Source organism: Chiloscyllium plagiosum, unplaced genomic scaffold (genome assembly GCF_004010195.1).
Source record: "Chiloscyllium plagiosum isolate BGI_BamShark_2017 unplaced genomic scaffold, ASM401019v2 scaf_13011, whole genome shotgun sequence".
In the NCBI taxonomy this organism is placed as follows: Eukaryota; Metazoa; Chordata; class Chondrichthyes; order Orectolobiformes; family Hemiscylliidae; genus Chiloscyllium; species Chiloscyllium plagiosum.
The window spans coordinates 1,354-24,088 of NW_025211885.1; the positions used below are offsets into that span (position 1 = coordinate 1,354).

Here is a 22,735-nt window from a genome sequence, read left to right on the forward strand (position 1 = left end):
AGATTTGTGATGAACTTAACGGATCATGGAACTAAGGGGAAATTGGTTACCAGGCGAAAGAGTTGTTTGGAGGGTTAAATGTAAAGGTCCGTATGAAAGGAAGTTTCCCAGAATGGTGAATTAGTTATGTTGAGTGGTGTTCCACCAGCAATCAGTATGCATATAATAAATAGTCTGGGTTTAGAATTTGCATTAACATTTTCTGATGTCACCTGTTTGGAGATTGTACCAGATTGTGAAAGTTAACAGTACCAGCTAAAATGAATAAGATGCCTATAGACAGCAAGTGTAGCTCAACATGGAAAATACATTTTGAATTTTAAATGAGTTGGGAAAGAGCTACAGATATGCAAATCATTAAATGTGCTAGGGTGGATAAGTAAAGCAATATATTTAGTTTTGAATATTTAAAAAAAGTTATAAAAGATCATGAAGGCATTGTTGAATTTATAATATATCTCAATCTGAAATTGGAATATTCTTTGTTTTTGACCACCTATTATCGGAAATAAACACTGAGTAGAGTCACTAGCTTGATACTAGAGGCAATGGCCTGTAGTTATGAAAATATATTTTGAGAAACAAAAGAACTCAGCAGGTCAAGCAGCTGTGGAGAGAAAACAGAAGAGTGAACAATTTAGATGTCGACTCCTTGTTAGACTACAGTGCCTACACCTGAAATGTTAACATCTTTTCTCTGTACCAATGCCATTGAATCCTCATCCCCCACCATACACAGTACTCTAACTGAGATCCAATGAGGGCTCTGTATAGTTGTAATAGAACTTTCTCTCCTTTATTTTATATTTCTTTAGTTTAAAATGGTTAATGAATTCTTTAACAAGTTACAGTGGATTGGAATTAGAGCAGAGCTGCACCTTTTTTTTTTCCTCTACAGTTCGTTTAAAGGAAGACAAAAGTTGAATAGTTTTGCACACACCTGTGTCAGGTGTGCTTGACTAAAACCTTCTGTGCAAGTATTTTGCTCTCTAATAGGCAACGCTGGTCTGGTTTGATTGACATTTGAGTTACACACTTATTATTCCAGGTGGCGGTGGGATAAGCTGTGTACTTCAAGATAGCAAAGTGTTTGAGAAAGCCGGGGTGAATGTTTCTGTTGTATTTGGCAACCTTTCGGAGGAAGCTGCTAAGCAGATGCGAAGCAGAGGAAAGTCATTGAAAACTAAAGATGGTAAGGAGGAATTTCTAATTTGAAATCTGTTGGTTTATAATTCCCAGCATTTGCCTTTCTCATATTATAGAAACTTTTCTTTCTTTCTGTCCTGTTCAAACTGGCTTTTGCTCTCTCTCTCTCTCTCTCTCTCTCTCTCTCTCTCTCTCTCTCTCTCTCTCTCCCTTTTCTGAATGTTTCTTCTGCACTCTGTCATACAAGCTTTTTGTTGGCTTCTAATTTTCCCTTGTATGTCAACCTACAACAATTGGAAAAGCTGAAAAACAACTTCACGAAAGTAGAATTCAGTCTCCTCCTCCCAGCCACAAAAAAGTGTAAATAATCTTGAATAAAAGCTAATTATCAAACTGCTGCTTTCACGTGAATTGAATAAATTACATTCTGTTTCATTACCTTGGATTTTAAGAGCATTTTGAGTGACATGGCATTAATCAGTTTCGTTTTCTTTGTAAACAGATACCCAATAATTGTTGGTTTCAATTCAGATTTGACCATTTTAATGGACTGATTTGTTTTTGACTGTGTGAATAAAACCAACCATGATGCGTTCCCAAAAACCCACGGCAGAAGAGCCCATGGATCCTCAAGAGTATCACCTACGCAATTTCATTGTTCCCGAAGCTTTGTCCTGCAGATGGCCATAGACAGGATTTCCACATAAAAATTTAACATTTTTATCCACTTACTGATTTGTATATTGTTCGTATGTGAATTTGGACTTTAGGACCCCAGACTGTGAGTTTGGTCCTAAAGATTTAAGTTCTTAAATTCATGTTCTGCAACCAAGTGGAACACATGAACCTTAGTGAAATTGGAGTTGAATCAATGTGGCGATGTGCAAAGCGCTTTAGAGCAGCTAATCACTATATTTTCTCAAGTTCTCATCAGTTCGAACTATCTATTAAATAGAATTTAATAGATTGACAGGGTTGTTAAGAAGGCATACAGTGTTCTGGCCTGTAGTAATAGAGGGATTGAGTTCCGGAACCAGGAGGTTATGCTGCAGCTGTACAAAGCTCTGATATGGCCACACTTGGAGCATTGTGTACAGTTCTGGTCACCGCATTATAAGAAGGATGTGGAAGCTTTGGAAAGGTGCAGAGGAGATTAGTAGGATGTTGCCTGGTATGGAAGGAATGTCTTACGAGGAAAGGCTGAGGGCCTTGAGGCTCTTTTCTTTAGAGAGAAGCTGGTTAAGAGGTGACTTCATAGAGTCATACAAGATAATCAGAGGGTTAGATAGGCTCCCCCTGTCCACCCTTTTTCCAAGTATGGGAACACGAGGGGACACAACTTTAAAGTGAGGGGCAATAGGTATAAGACAGACGTCAGAGATAGTTTATTTACTCAGAGAGTAGTAAGGGTATGGAATGCTTTGCCTGCAACGGTAGTAGATTCGCTAAGTTTAAGTGCTTTAAGTCGTCATTGGACAGGCATATGGACGTACATGGAATAGTGTAGGTGGGGTGGGCTTCAGATTAGTATGACAGGTCGGCGCAACACCGAAGGGCCTGTACTGCGCTGTAATGTTCTATGTTCTATGTGCCTTGCATTCACCTTTCAGTCACAAGGCGCAAGTAGGAAGGCTGAACAGCGACTAAATTAATATTTCCTGTTTGACACCAAACTCGGTCAGTATTAGCCCAAAGAATTTCAAGACTCACTTCCTCTAGGTAATAGAGTCATAGAGATGTACTTAATCTTTTGGGATAAATGTTATTTGGTGGTGCTTGTTGCCATCTTCCCAATCACAACCACCTCCTCATTTATAATTGCGCTCTCTTGCGTGCACCATTCTTTGCGTTTACCCTCCTTACCCTCAGTGTTTTTTAAAGCTAGTATATGTAAATTGAGGGATATTGCCTGGTATGGAAGGAATGTCTTACGAGGGAAGGCTGAGGGCCTTGAGGCTCTTCTCGTTAGAGAGAAGCTGGTTAAGAGGTGACTTCATAGAGTCATACAAGATAATCAGAGGGTTAGATAGGCTCCCCCTGTCCACCCTTTTTCCAAGTATGGGAACAGCAAACACGAGGGGACACAACTTTAAAGTGAGGTGCAATAGGTATAAGACAGATGTCAGAGATAGTTTATTTACTCAGAGAGTAGTAAGGGTATGGAATGCTTTGCCTGCAACGGTAGTAGATTCGCTAAGTTTAAGTGCTTTAAGTCGTCATTGGACAGGCATATGGACGTACATGGAATAGTGTAGGTGGGATGGGCTTCAGATTAGTATGACAGGTCGGCGCAACACCGAAGGCCGAAGGGCCTGTACTGCGCTGTAATGTTCTATGTTCTATGTGCCTTGCATTCACCTTTCAGTCACAAGGCGCAAGTAGGAAGGCTGAACAGCGACTAAATTAGTATTTCCTGTTTGACACCAAACTCCGTCAGTATTAGCCCAAAGAATTTCAAGACTCACTTCCTCTAGGTAATAGAGTCATAGAGATGTACTTAATCTTTTGGGATAAATGTTATTTGGTGGTGCTTGTTGCCATCTTCCCAATCACAACCACCTCCTCATTTATAATTGCGCTCTCTTGCGTGCACCATTCTTTGCGTTTACCCTCCTTACCCTCAGTGTTTTTTAAAGCTAGTATATGTAAATTGAGGTGCTGAGTTTGTTAGCAGACCCTATTTCAATGCCAGAACAATAATAGGAATGGCTTGGTACCTGAGGAGGAAGAAACTACATTAAAGGATGCTGATAACCTGTTATGTCAGTTGCCAAATGCTGCCACTTTTTCTGACCATGATCACTTATGTTAGCTGTGCAGATTGCCAGTGGGATTTTTCTATCACTGGCCTGTGCATGCTCTGTCACACTGACAACTTTCAAACAATTCCATAAAAATAAATTTGAACATGTGCAGTATTTCCAAATTACTGCTGGTTTGCATTGTGCAAACTATTCTACAGTTTGAACAAGATTAATTCTGCAGTTCCCAGATCTGCCTCTAGTTGAAAGGGTTCTGTAATAGAAAGGATACCTTAGTCATAGTGATATATAGCATGGAAACAGACCCTTTGGTCCAACCCGTCCATACCAACCAGATTTTCCGATCTAATCTAGTCCCACTTGCCCACCCGGCCCATATCCCTCCAAACCCTTCCTATTCATATACCCATCCAGATGCCTTTAAATGTTGCAATTGTACTAGTTTCTACCACTTCCTCTGGCAGCTCATTCCATACACATACTACCCTCTGCATGAAAAACTTGCCCTTAGATCTCTATATCTTTCCTCTCTCACCTAAACCTATGCCCTCTAGTTCTGTACTCTCCTACCCCAGGGAAAAGAGTTTGTCTAGTTATTCCTATCCATGCCCCTCATGATTTTTATAAATTTCTATAAGGTCACTCCCTCAGTCTGTGATGCTCCAGGCAAAACAGCCCCAGCCTATCTAACCTCTCCCTATCGCTCAAATCCTCCAACCCTGGCAACATGCTTGTAAATCTTTTCTGAATCCTTTAAAGTTTCACAATATCCTTCCAATAGGAAGGAGACCAGAATTGCACACAATATTCCAACAGTGGTCTAACCAATGTCCTGTACAGCCGCAACATGACCTCCCAACTCCTGTACTCAATACTCTGACCAATAAATTAAATCATACCAAACTGCTTCTTCACTATCCTATCTACCTGCGACTACTTTCAAGGGCCTATGAACCTGCACTCCAAGGTCTCTTTGTTCAGCAACACTGCCTAGGACCTATCCATTAAATGTATAAGTCCTGCTGAGATTTGCTTTCACAAAATGCAGCACCTCACATTTATTTGAATGAAACTCCATCTGCCATTCCTTAGCCCATTGGCCCATCTGATCAAGATCCTGTTGTAATCTGAGGTAACCTTCTTCACTGTCCACTACACCTCCAATTTTGGTGTCATCTGCAAACTTACTAACTATACCTCTTACGCTCCCATCCAAATCATTTATATAAATGACAAAAAGTAGTGGACCTTGTGGCACTCCACTGGTCACAGGACTCATTAGACTCCTAGCCTTAACTTTGCTGCAGGCTATGAAGCAACACTTAAAGGAACACTATGAATGTAGCCCTGTCATTTATGAGTGTGTTTTGTTATTTTGGATGCAGGGCAACTGCCTTTTTGTGCCATGGGAGTGAGTTCTGTGATCCATCCCAAGAATCCCCACATTCCAACCATCCATTTCAACTATAGATACTTTGAAATTGAAGAAGCAGATGGTAAGTGTCCATTTTAAAATATTTTATATATTCACTGTTAACTTATCTTTTATGTCCTGCCACATCCAGTCATGAATAGTTTTAACATTTAAACACCCCAATGATAGAAGAGCCCAGCACATCAGTGCAAAAGGGAGGGCAGAAACATTCGCAGCAATCTTCAGTCAGAAATGCTGAGTGGATGATTAATCCGGGCTTCCTTCAGTGGCCTTCGGCATCACAGACGTTCAGTCAATCCAATTCATTCCACAAAGAATCAGGAAATGGTTGGAGTCACTGGATAATGCAAAAGCTATGGGCCCTGACTACATTCTGGCAATAGTATTGAAGATTTGTGCTCCAGAACTTGCCACACCCCTAGCCAAACTGTTCCAGTACAGTTACAACACTGGCATCTGTCCGACAATTTCGAAAATTGTCCAGGTATGCCCTGTACACGGGTACATGTGACAATAAAATCTGATTTAATCTAAAGCCAAACAGGGACTTACTATCCTATTAGTCTACTCTCGCCTATCTGATCATCAGTAAAGTTATGGAAGGTGATATCAACAGTGCTGTCAAGTAGCACCTGCTCAGTGACACCCAGTTTGTGTTCTACCAGGATAACTCCACTCCTGCCCTTATTGTAGCCTTGGTTCACACATGGACAAAAGAGCTGAATTCCAGAGGTGAGGTGAGAGTGACAAGCCCTTGACATCAAGGCCACATTCTGCTGTCTGTAACATTAAGGAATCCTAGCAAAACTTTGATTCAATGAGTATTAGGGGGCAGGTCCTCTGCTGGTGGGAGTCACACCCGACACATAGGAAGATGGTTGTGGTTGTTGGAAGTCAGTCATCTCCGCTCCAGGCCATCTCTGCAGGAGTTCAAGAAGGCAGCTCACTCCCACATTCTGAAGGATAACTGGAGGAGGCAATTAATATATGCCAACGAGGCACCCATGACCCATTCAGTGATATGGTTCTGTCAATTTTGAATTAATGGGTTGCATTTATGGCTGTAGATTGGGGCAAGAATAGCAAGACATGAAACGTAGGAGGCAGGATTTAATGAGGACATCAGGATACCAATATCCATTACCACAGATCTCCGAGAATACGGAAGGAGTTAAGCCTCCACTTGGCAGCACAAGTTCTGCCAATGAGGCTTCCAGCTCCATGGGGGACACTTAACTATAGAGCATCCCCTACTCTGACTGAAAGACTGCCCCAGTGAACTCCATGGAGAGGATGGTAGCAGTAAATTATTCCCATCAATTATTGCTCGAGATATTTTTAAAAACCCGATGTTGAGCATCGTTTGCACAGTTGCATTCCAACTGTCTCTATAGGAATGTGAAGATCAGTAAAGCACAGGATGATATTACATGTTACCTGGGAACAGGGAAAAGTATGGTTCCGCTCTAAAATGGTTCAAATCACATATTGTGTATCGGGCAGACTGATTTACTACTACATTATTCCTCTCCATGGGGTTAAAATAACTACCACCTCCTTGCCCTCAAAACAAAAGCTAACATTTTAGTTCTAAGCTTTTCATACTAACATATGAATTGGAAACAAGAGTAGGCCGTTTGGTTCTTCAAGACTGCTGTGCCATTTGATGAGATTGGATTGTGGCATCAACTTTACTTTCCTGTCCACATCCTATAATCTTTGACCCTGGATTGACAAGGAAATCAATCTAACTCCGTCTTAACTCTCTTCAATAACCCTGTCTCCATTGCTGCGTGGTTGTCGCAACTGCTCCCCACTGTCAACAGTGCTGCAGTGTTCTCTCTCCAGCACTGCATAATGTGGGTTTAACCTCAACCTTTCAGACTGGGAGTTGTAAATACTGCATCTTCTGTCATGAAGTAACTGCCCACTTGATGTCACTGCAGTATTTATTCACGAAATTCTAATCTCTATTCTCTGAGGCTATCCATTATGGGGCTCAGCCCTTTGATCTTTTGTCTTAGTGATACAAAAATTACCTCAGTGTCAAAGTAATCTTGTGAATTGAATGATATTGTAAATATGAAATAAATGTTGTTGTTGTTTAGTTAAACATTCTTGTTTAATAGGTCAGAAATCATGGTGGTTTGGTGGGGGCACAGACCTTACTCCGACATACCTGAATAAGGACGATGCTGTCCATTTTCACAAGACCCTCAAGGAGGCCTGTGACAAGCATGATAAAAGTTATTATCCAACTTTTAAAAAATGGTGAGTTGAATGGAATGCAGAAGCTGTTTCATTTATTTTGTTTTAAGGATTGATTTTTTTAGAATCTCATTCAAATCCATTGAAAATGTCTAATTGCGAAGTTGTGCGAAGTTATCAAGTGCTGTGAGTATATATACATAATTAACAAAGCCTATATAAAGTTGGCCATGTGCAAGAGAATACACTCCATCCATGCACTTTCGAGATCAGCCTCTGGCCTGATTTTCTTCCAGGCAGAGGTGGGTACTGCAGATGCTAATTTTGACCCTGATTTTCTTCCCCCTCTTTAATTGACAGGACGTGTTGGATTGTGCTGTCCTTCACAATAGATGGGCAATTTCTATTATAGCACCTCGCAGGTTTTTTTTGTTACTCATGGGATGGTCTATGCTCCTGTACTCTGCGGTTAACCAGAATTTGGTGTAACATAGTGGAGTGACTGTGGGGATTGCATTAAGCAAGAATGTTGAAGATACAGTCATTTGAGGTTTTACAAAGGTGGAAAAGACAAAGTCATAGAATTAATAGAGGTTCATCGAGTCCCTACAGTGTGGAAGCAGGCCACTTGGCTCATTGAGTTCACACCAACCCTCTGAAGAGCATCCCAACTAGACCCACCCTGTACCCTATCCCAATAACCCTGCATTTCCCATGGTTCATCCACCAAGCCTATACATCCCTGGACACTATAGGCAATTTAGCATGGCCAATTAACCGAGCCTGCACATTGGCAGGAAACCGGCGCATTCGAAGGAAAGACACAGAGCAAATGTGCAAACTCCACACAGTCGCCTAAAGGTGGAGTTGAACCCAGGTCTGTGTGTAGCAGCAGTGCTAAGCACTGAGCCACCATGCTGCCCAATGGCACATGCCAACAAACTGGATATCTCTACTAGTGCTAAGGGTGGGAGGGTAAAAAAACATCTTAGAGAAGAAACTGGTAGGTAAACGTGAGGAAAATAGAAACCCATTGTGGAGGGATGAAAAGGCGCTACAGTTATTTGGTTAGAATACAAGTGCCTTAAGTGTGTAGGTTTGACAGCTTTTTGATCTTCGGACAAATATTTCTTTTTTTCTTGGTCATGTTATGTTTCAAACTGAGTCACCCTGTTAAAGCTAAAAAGAAAAGGTTGGGGTAAAGGAAGTTGGAAATAAAGTTCCACTTTGTGTTTCACTGCACTTGTTTGAAAGTTCTGTTAGGTTTACAATTTTTAAAACTGAGCAGTCTTGACCATTCTTTCTATCGTTCTTTCCAGGCTACTGTTTTCTGATTATTTTCGCTTTGTTTCCTAAAAAAGCTGCTGTTTTTCTACGATTGCACACTGGGGAAGGTTTGGCTAACCTCGCTGGAAGTTGCAGCTGGACACACTGATAAGAGTCAGTTGAATGACTGATCATTTTTGTGACTTGTAAGATTATGCCTGAACTTTGTGTGTGAAACCAGATCGCAGTGACTTTGGACTGAGGAGTTCTTATCAAGGGTACACAAAGGAATTATAGTGTGATTCCTGGCATTTTTGTCAAATACTTGTCATTGTGGAATGGGTGTGTTCACTCCGTTCAAACCTGGCTTACAATAACCAGTGACAAATCTGTTGGATGATTTTTTTTTGTGCACCCCATTGTTTTCATGCACCTCATTGTTTTCAAAACCTGAAATATACTCCAAAGTCAAGATTGTGTCATTCAACTGGAAAAGTTGACAAGAGTTTCATACTGTCAAGTATCTGCTCTCTACTGTGTTTTCTCCAAATTCTACTGTCATTATTGATGGCAGCAGGAAAACACATAATAAATGCTGGGAGTTCCATGCAAGTAAATCAGACCTATTACCCAGTGTGCCATTTTCTACAATTTCCATTTTTTTTGTAGCAGTGTTTCTTCCCCTTTTTGTATAAGAAAGCTACTAAGGTGATAGTGGAAAGCAGTTTATGAGCCTACCCTTAGTTTGACTTGCCTCTGATTGATTATTACAATTGCAATAATAACTGCCTTTGTGAACTTTGCTGTTGATTTGGTATTTTTGTCCCAAACTATTTTAGGAGAGATTGCAGTAGCTTTCCCATTGGAAACATCTGTGTATCTTTGTATTTTTTGATTTAGCTGAATAGCAGTAAGAGTGGGTTAAGAATCTGGTCAGCCAGTGCTGGGAATATATGGGACTGTCCTTGCACTAACACAGGCAGAAATACACAGGTCGGCATTTTTATTAAAGGAACTGTGGTTGTGAAGTCTTTTATATTATGGTTATATAACCACAAGCGAAATCGGCAGAGTTACGCCATTCAGCCCATTGAGTATGCACCACTATTTGATTATGGCTGTCTGTTTCTCGACCCCATTTTCCTGTCTTCTCCCCATAACCCTTGACCTCTTAGTAATCAAGAACCTATCTACCTCTGGCTTGAAGACACTCAGTGACTTGTTACTGCAGAAGGTTGTGGAGGCCAAGTTCCGCAGATTTACTACATTCCGGTTGACAAAATTCCAACTTATCTCAGTTCTAAAGGGTCAACGCTTCGCTCTGAGGTTTTGCCCTCAGGTCCTAGTCTCTAGTGGAGACATCTTGTGCATGTCGCTCTATCCAGGCCTCTTGGTATTCTGTAGGTTTCAGTGGATTCCCCCTCATCCTTCTGAACTCCATTTAGAACAGATCCAGAGCCTTCAATCGTTCCTCATGATAAAACCTTAATTTCCAGCATCATTCTTGTGAATCTCCTCTGGGGCCAGTGCATCCTCCTTTAGAAACAGGGCCCAAAACTGCTTTCAGTATTCCAAATGCAGTCTGACTAGTGCCTTAAACAGCCTAAGCAGGGAATCTGTGCTCTTGTGTTCTAGCCCTCTTGCAATGAATGTTATCATTGCATTTGCCTTCCTAACTGCAACTGAATCTGCATATTAATGTTAAAATAATCCTGAATTAGGATTCTTAAGTCCTTTTGTGCGTTAGATTTCCGAAGCTTTTCCCCATTTGGAAAATAGTCTATGCCTCTTTCTCCCTAACAAAGTGTATATCCTCATCCCATCCCACATTGTATTCCGTCTACCACTTCTTTGCCCACTCTCTAGCCTGTCCAAGTCCTTCTGCAGCCTTTCCTCTTCCTAATCACTGCCTGCCCCTCCGCTTATCTTGTGTCACCTACAAACTTAGCAACTTAGATCCACTTGTAACAAACTTCATTCTATAGTTTTTCAACCATAACGTGGGTACAATAGCTTCAGTGCTATAAATTTAAAGTATGTCTCGTCAATGAGGAATTTAGGAGAATTGACTTTACACACAAAGTGGAACACATCACCATGTGGAATGGTTGGGGGCAAGCTCAATAAGTACATGAGGGGACAAGGAATAGGATGATATGAGTAATGTGAGAAGACACTAGAACATTGTTCTGTGTGGATAGGAAAGACCATTTGAAGATCTGGACCCCTGGGGGTGGGGGGGGTCGGGGGAGGTGTGGTGGGGGGTATCTCTGTTCCATGATTGTGAGTGCTTATTGACCAATCAGTCTGGTTCTTTAAGACTTCATTCTTTGTTTCTTCATACAGATGGGTACAGAGCGTCTGGAAACACACAGGTTGTGTACTTTTGTATTCCTCGGAGGAGCTGCCCACATGTTTAAAACAAAGACATTTTCATACTTAAAGAAGGTTACAGGCCATGATCACATAGTACATTCAAACAATTACCAATCAATACACGATATTGCTTTATTTGACAGTTACTCAGTCCAATGATATTTCCTGGGAACCAATTTGATTTTCCAACACTTAGGCAATCTTTATCTCACTAACCGAGCTATTGCATCTGCACCCGAAAGTCAGTCAGGATGGCTGACATTTTTAAGGAAAATTTAGAAATTTACATTAATACATATTTTAACGTTTTTATTTATATATTCCTTCCATTCTCCCAAATAAAGGTGCGATGATTATTTTGTCATCAAACATCGTGGGGAGCGGAGAGGAGTGGGAGGCATATTTTTTGATGACTTGAATTCATCCTCAGCAGAAGGGCTGTTCGAATTTGTCCGAAGCTGTGCTAAGGCTGTGGTTCCTTGCTATATTCCTATTGTGCGGAAGCATCTCCATGATTCATATACAGCAGAAGAAAAAGCCTGGCAGCAACTTCGGAGAGGCAGGTGAGTTGAATGAAATCCAAAAGAAAATGATCAGTTTCCAGAAACTGATCATGTATTCACTTCATGCTAATTTAAGAATGAGTTTATTCTTCACTGGTATGCTGGAAGGTTTTAAAAAAAAAAATTTAAATTGTCCTTCCAAATTTTATATCTTTCACAGCCACCGAGAACTATTGTCCAAGCAACTACTACATAAGAAATGGAAGTGCTATGAATATGTTTTAAGTTTCCTCAATAATTATTTCAGTAGAGTCTTTAGTAACAAGTCTACAGTTACCAATTTTTTTTTTTGACAGGAAAATTAAACCTCATACTTTCTTCTTTCTATGTGAAACCAACTCCTCATGCAGCTTCATCAAAAGCTTCTATGCAAGGAAGCTGATGAGTATTGCTAAGTTTCACACTCCAGCTCAAATCCAAATAGGGAAATGAAAAGTCTTTTAGAAAGTAGAACCATTAATGTTTATTTTAGTCCCTTGAGCCTGAAGATAGAGCAGGAGGAAGCAAGGTTAAAATAGGGAGAGTTACTAGTTTCTCCCTTCATGTCTCACCCAGTGTCAATTCCAGGTTTCAGAAGGGAATGAAAATGCTTGCTATAGGGAGCCAAGGGGCATGATAAATATGCATGGTGATGTTCTATTGTACAATTAGAACCTTGATCTGATTTTTTTTTTAAACATGAGGCACATCTTTTGGTACAAGCCTTTCCACTTAGATTCTTCTGAGGTAAGACAGCCATTCACCCAAAGTTATTCACGAGTGATGATTTACAAGAGAGGCATTGGCACAGTTGTATCGCATATTGTCATCTAACAGTCAACCAGACAAATGTGGCACTGCCAGTGTCTTCAATTCCGTTCTTCTAGTACCCTTCATCATAGTTCTGTTTTTTTCATATCTTTGTTTAATTCTCATGTTGTTAATTTATTTTTGTGGTACATACCTGTTGAACATGCGCACTCTTTTTTCCATTATCTTACTTGTCTTACTGAACAGAAGAATCACTTTGTACCCTGTCCAGCATTGGAGCAGAATGCAGAGTCTTTCAGTCATACTTTTACCACTTTCCCACAGTCTCTAGCTCTTTAGCTGCCTGAATGCCACTACAGCCCTGTTTCTGCAAACCAGTCAGCCTCCACTGGGCCAATGCTATGTCTTCACAGTTCCTTCACAAACCAAAATCTGGTATAAATATTACCAAAATGTGTTCTAACATAATGGCATATGGCATCTTCTGGAAAACTTGACAAAATAGTGTGAGAAACATCTTTCTACTTAACATATTTCAACTATCATAGTTTTGAAAAAACCTCATGAGAATATGGATTGCTTCTGACCCTCAGGATTCTGAAGGTTAATGGAATACTATCCTTTGTTATGAGAGGAATTGAATATACAAGTAAGAATGTTGTGCTTCAGCTATGATTTGGAGGTGCCAGTATTGGATTGGGGTGTACAAAGTTAAAAATCACACAACACCAGATTATAGGAGAAAGTGAGGACTGCAGATGCTGGAGATCAGAGCTGAAAAATGTGTTGCTGGAAAAGTGTAGCAGGTCAGGCAGCATCGAAGGAGCAGTAGAATCGATGTTTCGGGCATAAGCCCTTCTTCAGGAATGAGGAAGGTGTGCCAAGCAGGCTAAGATAAAAGGTAGGGAGGAGGAACTTGAGGGAGGGGTGTTAGGAATGCGATAGGTGGAAGGAGGTTGGTTAAGGTGGGGTGATAGGCCGGAGAGGGGGTGGGGGCGGAGAGGTCGGGAAGAAGATTGCAGGTCAAGAAGCCAGTGCTGAGTCCGAGGATTGGGACTGAGATAAGGAGGGGGGAGGGGAAATGAGGAAGGTGGGGAAACCTGCATTCATCCCTTGTGGTTGGAGGGTCCCTAGGCAGAAGATGAGGCGCTCTTCCTCCAGTCGTTGTGTTGCCATGGTCGAGCGATGGAGGAGGCCAAGGACCTGCATGTCCTTGGCTGAGTGGGAGGGGGAGTTAAAGTGTTCAGCCACGGGGCGGTTGGGTTGGTTGGTGCGGGTGTCCCAGAGGTGTTCTCTGAAACGTTTCGCAATGTAGGCGGCCTGTCTCCCCAATGTAGAGGAGCCACATCGGGTGCAGCGGATGCAGTAAATGATGTATGTGGAGGTGCAGGTGAATTTGTGACGGATATGGAAGGATCCGTTGGGGCCTTGGAAGGAAGTGAGGGGGGAAGTGTGGCCCCAAGTTTTGCATTTCTTGCGGTTGCAGGGGAAGGTGCCGGGAATAGAGGTTGGGTTGGTGGTGGGGGTGGACCTGACGAGGGAGTCACGGAGGGAGTGGTCTTTCCAGAACGCTGATAGCGGAGGGGAGGGAAATATATCCTTGGTGATGAGGTCTGTTTGGAGGTGGCGGAAAGGACAAAGGATGATACGATGTATCTGGAGGTTGGTGGGGTGGTAGGTGAGGACCAGTGGGGTTCTGTCCTGGTGGCGATTGGAGGGGCAGGGTTCAAGGGAGGAGAAGCGGGAAGTGGAGGAGATGCGGTGGAGTGGATGAACTGTTCAACCTCTTCGTGGGAGCACGAGGTAGTACCGATACAGTCATCGATGTGGCGGAGGAAAAGGTGGGGGTTGGTGCCAGTGTAGCTGCGGAAGATGGACTGTTCCACATATCCTACGAAGAGGCAGGCATAGCTGGGGCTCATGCGTGTGCCCATGGCTACTCCTTTGGTTTGGAGGAAGTGGGAGGATTGGAAGGAGAAGTTGTTAAGAGTGAGGACCAGTTCAGTCAGTGGAAGGAGGGTGTCAGTGGAAGGGTATTGGTTTGTTTGGCAGGAAAGGAAGAAGCAGAGGGCTTTGAGGCTGAGGCTAAACGCCAGCTCACGGACACCTCCTCCTACTGCCCCCTTGACCATGACCCCACCTCCCACCACCAAACCATCATCTCCCAGACCATCCATAACCTCATCACCTCAGGGGATCTCCCATCCACCGCCTCCACACTACTCACTGTACTCCAGATGTGGTCTCACCAATAAGACTTCACTGCCCTTATTCTTCCACCCCCTTGAAAACAAGAGCGAAATTCCATTAACCTTCCTAATTAACTGCTCAATCTCTGGTAAATGTATTGTGCAGAAGTTTAATGTGACCGGAACTACATCTGGCCAATAGTTGAGGCCTAATTAATAATGAACATTTTCTCCTTTTGGAAATGTGTTTGCAGTTCAAAAATAAATTGCTGATTGTGAGAGCTTTCCAAAGTTTTTTAATGGTTGATAATATGTGCCATTTCCCGTAATGTAAGGAGTTAATATTCCATTTCTGTTTACAATTCATTGAGTCCCATCAGCAGCCCTTAAGTTTAATTTACATTAATTTTAAACAGTTCTTGCATAATAAGGACTGACCTCTGTGCTTCTACAAAGTTTTAGTCTATTCCTTCTCATGCTGGTGTAAAACTAAGCAATCATGCAATTTACATGATTACCTACTAATCGTTGCAAAGTCTGCCCCAGGCCAAATTTAAAGAGATGAGCACTTGATTATAAGTGGTTGCTTCTGGTGGCACGTGTAGGTTTTAGTTATTTTTATAGTGTTTCTGAATGGATTTCAAGTGTGTGAGAGAACAATGGCAGATAAACATGAAACAAAAGCTAGGATGAAAAAAAAGACAGATTCGATGGGGAGGGGGTGGGTGTGGTGGAATCATAAGTACCCAGTGCTACTTGATAGCTGGTAAAACAAGCACCTGGCTGCTCAAGATGGGTGTGAAGAGAATGTCCTGTTTGCAACTTTATGCATTTCCTCCATAGAGAAACAGTGCATTAATCCTGGAATTTGGTGGTGATTAGGGTTATTTCAGTGTAAACAACCAACAAGACATGAAAACATTGACCTCTGTAAACTTGCTTTGGAGCAAGAATCAAATTAATCCAAATATGTGGTACCCCGGAGAATGCTGCAGAAGTACTAAGTTCTACCTGGTCTCTATGATTGATAGAGTATTCCATGGCAATATTTTAAAGAGATGCTCGGGTGTTATCCCCAGTATCCTGGATAATATTTAGTCTTCAGTCACCATCAGATTACCTGGTCATTATCATGCTGCTGATAGGACATTGTTGTGTGCAAGTTATCTGCCATATTTCCTGCTTTCCCACATTGACTGCACCTTCAAAATGTACTTGAGGGAAAAGAGCTTTGTGATGGAAGGTGTTATACAAATACAAGTTATATTTTAAAAGCAACAATTTATGAACAGCCTGCATGTATCTTAAGCTGCCATGCAGCAATCCTAGAAAGAACATCAAAATAAAACAAAGATCTGCACATGCTGGAGATTTGAATCATAAAAAGGAATGGGTGGAGAAATTCAGCAAATCCAATAGCATCTGTGGAGAGAAAGCAGAGTTAACATTTTGAGACCAGTGACCCTTTGTTAGAATTCAAAATGTTAACTCTGCTCTTTTCCCACAGATGCTGCCAGACCTGCTGAGTTTGTCCAGCAATTCCTGTTTTTGGAAGCTGGGACATTGTTGCAAAAGACAGCTTAATCTTGGCTGAAAAGCAATTTTTTTTGGCACAATTCAACCTGACCATGGTCTACAATGTGTTCTGTGGTACATAATCCTCCTCTCTATGCCTTCTCTGTTTTTCTTCATAGTACTGTAAACCTTTTCTGTCTTGTGCACATTTGTTCTATTATATTCAGTTCTAAAGGGAAAGCTACAAAATATTCCAATAGGTGGCACTATTTGTCAATCATTTAAGCAGAGTTTCACATTGCTATTTTCCAAGATCCACAGACCGTTTGAATTTACTTAACTCATTTCTTAACCTGGAACTCTAATAATAGGATTGTTTCAAATCCTAGTCTCATCTATCAGCAGTGAAAGCAGAGAGGCAGAAAGAAATAGTTCAAACTAATGCTTGTTTATTTTCAGCACACTTGTTATAAATTTACTATGCATTATCATAGATTCTAGTTCTGTTACATTTACGCCAAGGTAAAGCTAGTTTTACATTTTGCTGCAATCTGGCATTACCTTGACACATAAAAGCAAAAATATTTTGGATGCTGGAAATTTCAAGTTAAAACAAAATGTTGGAAATATTCAACACATCAGACAACATCTGTGGACTGAAACAGTTAACATTTTCAGTCAGTGATCCTTCATCTGAAACATTAACTCTGTTTCTCTCTCTGATGCTTCCAGACCTGCTGAGTATTTCCTACACTTTCTGTTCTCGTGACCATGATGTAAATGATACTAGCTGTTCAGACGTCCTTGCTAACAGTGTTGGCTCTCTTTTATTTCTTTGTGATTTCTCTTTCAGATATGTAGAGTTCAATTTAGTTTATGATCGAGGAACAAAATTTGGTCTCTCAACTCCAGGATCTAGGATAGAAAGTATTCTGATGTCTCTCCCACTGACTGCTAGGTAAGGGGCCAGCAAGATTATCCCACACTTTCACCATTACCTGTGCATTTACTTTTTTGGTTTTATACTGAAATGTGACATTAATTAAGCTAAGTGGTTTGAGTGATACTGATGGATTAAGTGAAGTTGTACAGTATTTAATTAATCATCATAGCATAATTTATATTAAATTCTTAGAAATAATTATTTTGAATTATTAGCTAAGATATGAAAAAAATGTATGCCAGCATTGCTATTATTCCCTACAGTCTGGGACAAAGCTGCTCCTTTAACAAAGTTATGTTGTCCTTGGTTTTTATTTCAGGGGGTAGCAAAAAAACACAGGTTCTGAAATCTCTGGGCTTTGATGGGTTTAGGGCCAATTTGATTATAGCTAACAGATACTGCCTCTGGAAAAAGGCTTTCAAGTTTTTGGGAAAAAAACACTTATAGAATGAAAGGGGAGAGGACAGTTCTCCCAGCTCAGCTTTCCTCTGGTTTGATTTGATTTTTTGGCAGTCTGTCTGTTCACTTAAAGTTGTAAAGCTGCTGGACCCAGAGAAGCAGGTCCAAGCTGATTCTCCCTCTCTCTGACATCTCTCTTGTAAGACCCTGGGTTTGATTGTATCTTTTGTGCAAAAGATGTATGGGGATTGTTGTAATTATTTGGAACAGCATCATTAATGAGTTTTGAGAAGATTTGTAGCTCAGGTTGAGGTTGTGGATGTAGGTTTGTGGATGTAGAAAAAGAGAGAGGCTACATGGCATTGCTAGTAAAAGGAAACCTATTTGGACTACATTATTGGATGTATTTTGAAGAATGGGATTTCAGAGTTATAAATGTAAAGACCATATTTCGCTTGAGCCTATCAAATAGAATAGTGGTTACACATGTTCACTGGCTCAGGAGGCTCACTGGAGATGTTACCTAGTGTGGTAACAAAACATCTGAAAATGAACCTTCCAGCTCAGCGATCAAACCTATATCCAGAATAGCATCACTACGTTGAGATAATCTGTTGGATTTTCAGACAGGTTGAGTTATTTAGTATGTTGTTCTCTTTTTTGCTTGTGTTTCTTTCGGTAATCTTGCAAATAAATTCAGGTTTGTTTAAAACAAAGTGATTGACCAGCTGCACCCCTTCAGGAATATCTGCTCTGCATCTGCTTAAAACAGCTAGCAAAATCAAAGTTTTGCCTACTTAATGTTTTGAGGGGGTCTGGCCTAGTCCATAACATGTGAAACCACTATTCTATTTGATAGGCTCAAGCGAAATATGGTCTTTACATTTCTAACTCTGAAATCCCATTCTTCAAAATACACCCAATAATGTAGTCCAAATAGGTTTCCTTTTGCTAGCAATGCCATGTAGCCTCTCTCTTTTTCTCTTTTTGGTACTTTCCCTCATGTCCTCTTTGCATTGAGGACTTCGAGTTGCTTTTGTCTAATGGTTAACTCATGTTCTCCAGCTTTGCTGATATGACCGTAATATGCTGTTTTTTGTCAAATAACAAATTTGCCAGACAAATAAGGTCTCCGATGGATAACTGATTTCTAATTGGAAAGCAAACTGCAATTGAATTTCAGTGTGATATGTAGGCCAGGCAAGGAATCAAAAACAAATCCAGAAAATCAAAAGAACATGTGAATGAATGATTTATGAACGATTTGATTATCACATGTATCTTACAAGAAGAAGAACAGTGAAAAGCTTTTTCAATTTTGCCATGATCTTGGTGCCATTTTGAATACTTTAATAGTAATAAAATAAAAGAATGCAAGGATCAAGATTTCTTATGTTTTGGTTTAGCATTTAAGCCACCACTAACAGAGATTGTCACAATCTAAGAGCAAGAAATTGTACTTTTAATCCCATTTGTCACACTTTTTTTGCAATATTGGTTTTAAAATCGTTGCTGAAATAATGGTATTTAAGTTCAAATCCACAAGAATTTCAGATAACGCAGTGCAACTGTCAAAAGGTTATTGTTGGTAATGTTTAACTTTTACCATTATCTTCACAAAAGCAGGCTGTCACTGTCTGGCTTTTCATTCAAACAATTAAGCGGTGTGAAATTGTTTTGCAAAAGTATCCTTTAAAAATAAATGATCTCCAAATCCATTACAAATCAGCTCAAGTTGAGCATTTCAGAAAATACAAACAATAAATCAAATGGTATAAAATTTCTGTACTTGAACAATACGTATGGCATGAACTCATCAATAAAATTGTTCTTTGAAGTTTACATAATCCTTTTAATGATGAAGTGTTAATTACTATCATAACCCCTCGTACTGAAAATTTAAGTATTGCAAGAACAAAGTCAAATCTTCTGGTGGTAGTTGCGTTCTAACTTGTCATTTTCTTCCCAACTTAGTCAAATTTCATCTCTTATCTATTAATTTTTCTTGATGTACCTGATTTGGAATTGATTTCATGCTGTTTCCTCGTCCAGACCAGATATAGTCCATTTCATAATCCTTCAATCTGGTTAAAAAGGCACACCTGCAGAGGTATTGCCATATCTCACTTTCAGCATCTTGTCATGTGAGACAACAACTTGGGATCAAACAACTGGGGAGGGTTTAACCCTGGCAGGTTCTTTCACTAGCTATACGAGTTCTGGGTCGTGAGTGACTGCTGGTTCAACCATACCTATGTACATTGATACAATGAAGCCACAAAGTTTGATTATATTGCTGAGATTCTTTTTCAATGTTAGGATTAATTCATGGTCCATGTTTGCTTCTGTCTTGCAGATGGGAATACATGCATAATCCAGCCAAGGGCACAAGAGAGGCAGAAATTATGGAGGTCCTGAGGACTCCCAAAGACTGGGTCCATTAATTCAGATAATCAAGACTGCCCCACGTTTAACCTAAAATTAGAAGATTTTTCATTTTCTTCTGTAAAATATTGAAGATATGTGCAACATTGAGCTTAACACAGTGACTATATAATCATTGCTTTTTTTGTTCTATGTGTTAGAATTGTTTCCAGGAGAATTTGATCACTTTTAAACAGTGTACACAATTGAGCTCCATAAAAGTATGTACAGTGTTATCTTTTGGTTAACTACCTTTCAGCTGCCATTGGAGTTTACAAAACCAGTTTTTGATGACACCCTGAACAGAAAATGAGCAACAGATTTTGAGCTGTATTCATTGAAAGGCTACGGTAAAAAGAGTCATATCTCAGCCATTCATTAAAAGTCTTTGATTGTGGTGTACATTCTGCCTTGGTGCAGACTTCAGTTGCAATCGATTGTGCCACCCTTACAGAATTTTTTTATATATTGTATGTTTGTCATTTTTTTAAAAGCATGTGACCTATCTTTTTATAACAATAACTTTGAAAGTCAAAGTAAATTTTTGACTAAAATGCTAATGTGTTTCTCAAAGAATGTTTCCTTTATATTTAGATGTGATGTCTTTTTTTCGAGCAACATTAGAGACACAGTTTGTATTCATATATAAAAAAAATTACAATGGACAAAGTGGAAATTATTTATTTTCAGTACAGGATAAGTGGAGATTCAAAGATTTTATACTCTAGAATCAGTGAAATAAAATTACAGTAAAAATTATAAGTGGCATTATTTCTGAAGCATTGACTCATGTGCTTTTTTCACTTTTTGGATTTACTGATCTATTGAATGATACCTGACTGAAATGTTAACTATTTCACTGTTACTAAAAGTCAATAACTTTTCCTACTTGGATACCAAGCTGTGTTACTCACTGAATGTAATAAGTCATTCTGATTTCTTCCTTTTTCATGTCTTGTGATTTCATCAGGGCTAGTGAATTTACAAATAAAATGCTATTTTACTTGATCAGATTCAAGGCTTAAATTGAAAAAGCTGAGCTGGTTTGGCAGCATCTGTCAGAGAGAAATCAGAGTTAATATTTCAGGTTGATTGACCCTTCCTCAGCAGGAAGGGTCACTTAACACAAAACATTAACTCTGATTTCTCACCACAGATGCTGCCAGACCAGACCAGCTTTTCCAGCAATTTCTGGCTTTTTTTTTAAAATCTGATTTACAGCATCCATCCGCAGTTCTTTTGGTTTTTATTAAGGCTTAAATTATTGGCCTGAGATCATTAATTGGGCAAGTTTGTTCTGCTTTTGTATGTTTTGGTTATATGTTACTTTGTTGTCTGATCTGCTTTTTCTGAATATTATAGAAAATTTGTATTTTGTCCAATCTGATTATAATAGTCTACTTGAAGTGGCCAATAAAACATCTGTGTTAATAGATAATTCTTGTGTAATAGTGCTGTCTCCCATTTTGAGGAAAGATAGGTCTGAAAGAATCAAAACCAGAATTATGTTTTATCTACATCACAAATTACATTAAAAGGCAAGTGTATTCAATAGAATTATCCAAAATGCTAAATATATATTTGCACACTTATTTTACTTATTGTTCCTTGCTTCCTTCCACTTATACGTTATTCCTAGTAATTGTTTAAATGAAGTTTGCTTTTATATTTTGTGTTAAGGAGATTGAGGCATGGTTTAGCTTTTAGAGTCATAGAGATGTACAGTATGGAAACAGACCCTTCGGTCCAACCCGTCCATGCCGACCAGATATCCCAACACAATCTAGTCCCACGTGCCAGCACCCGGCCCATATCCTTCCAAACCCTTCCTATTCATATACCCATCCAAATGCCTCTTAAATGTTGCAATTGTACCAGCCTTCTCCACTTCCTCTGGCAGCTCATTCCATACATGTACCACCCTCTGCGTGGAAAAAGTTGCCCCTTAGGTCTCTTTTATATCTTTCCCCTCTCACCCTAAACCTATGCCCTCTAGTTCTGGACTTCCCGACCCCAAGGAAAAGACTTTGCCTATTTACCCTATCCATACCCCTCATAATTTTGTAAACCTCTATAAGGTCACCCCTTCGCCTCTGACGCTCCAGGGAAAACAGTCCCAGCCTGTTCAGCCTCCCTATAGCTCCAATCCTCCAACCCTGGCAACATCTCTGTAAATCCTTTCTGAACCCTTTCAAGTTTCACAATATCTTTCCAATAGGAAGGAGACCAGAATTGCACGCAATATTCCAACAGTATTTTTGAGTTTTTTGTGATTTGGTGTAGAGGAGTCTGGAGACTACTTTGTGTACATTTTTAGTGAGGTTTTACAAGCTTGAATTAGAGATGAGGGTTGGTAGTTTAGTGCATTGAGCAAAAGTTAGGAAAAAATATCCTCTGCTACTTAAAGTAGTTGAGGGACACAGCCCAAAAATCCATAATGGAGTCCATCAATTGATGTATGGTCTAGAGAGTCCTGCAAGAATGCTGGAAATTGCGTTTAGGAAACTGTTTTACTACCATTTAAAGAAATAGCAAATTTAGTTTGCAGTTTTGTTTGGGTCTCTTGGAAGAAAAGCCAACTGAACAACAAGTATTTAGTTGATATATTTTTAAAAAATCATCCATAAGGAAACTGGTTGCAGCATGTGCTATTCTTGGACTTGGGCTAAGTGTCAATTCTGTTTTTTGAAACTGCCCAGTTTGCCGCTCACCAGTCTGAGCAAGAAGGTTTGGTGTAGCGAACCTGGTAAATCTTCACT

At 40.1% G+C, this 22,735-nt stretch overlaps 1 protein-coding gene across 1 annotated transcript; it reads left to right on the forward strand.

The window, feature by feature from the left end:
- Window positions 1-1,028: 1,028 nt before the first annotated feature.
- On the forward strand, window positions 1,029-21,100 carry cpox (coproporphyrinogen oxidase; the record flags this gene model as incomplete). The annotated part of the gene is made up of 6 exons (XM_043685781.1): window positions 1,029-1,192; window positions 5,294-5,404; window positions 7,473-7,614; window positions 11,538-11,756; window positions 17,064-17,168; window positions 19,909-21,100. Coding segments are annotated over 6 exons (829 nt in total), but the record flags the coding sequence as incomplete, so codon positions are not given.
- Between the last annotated feature and the right edge of the window lie 1,635 nt (window positions 21,101-22,735).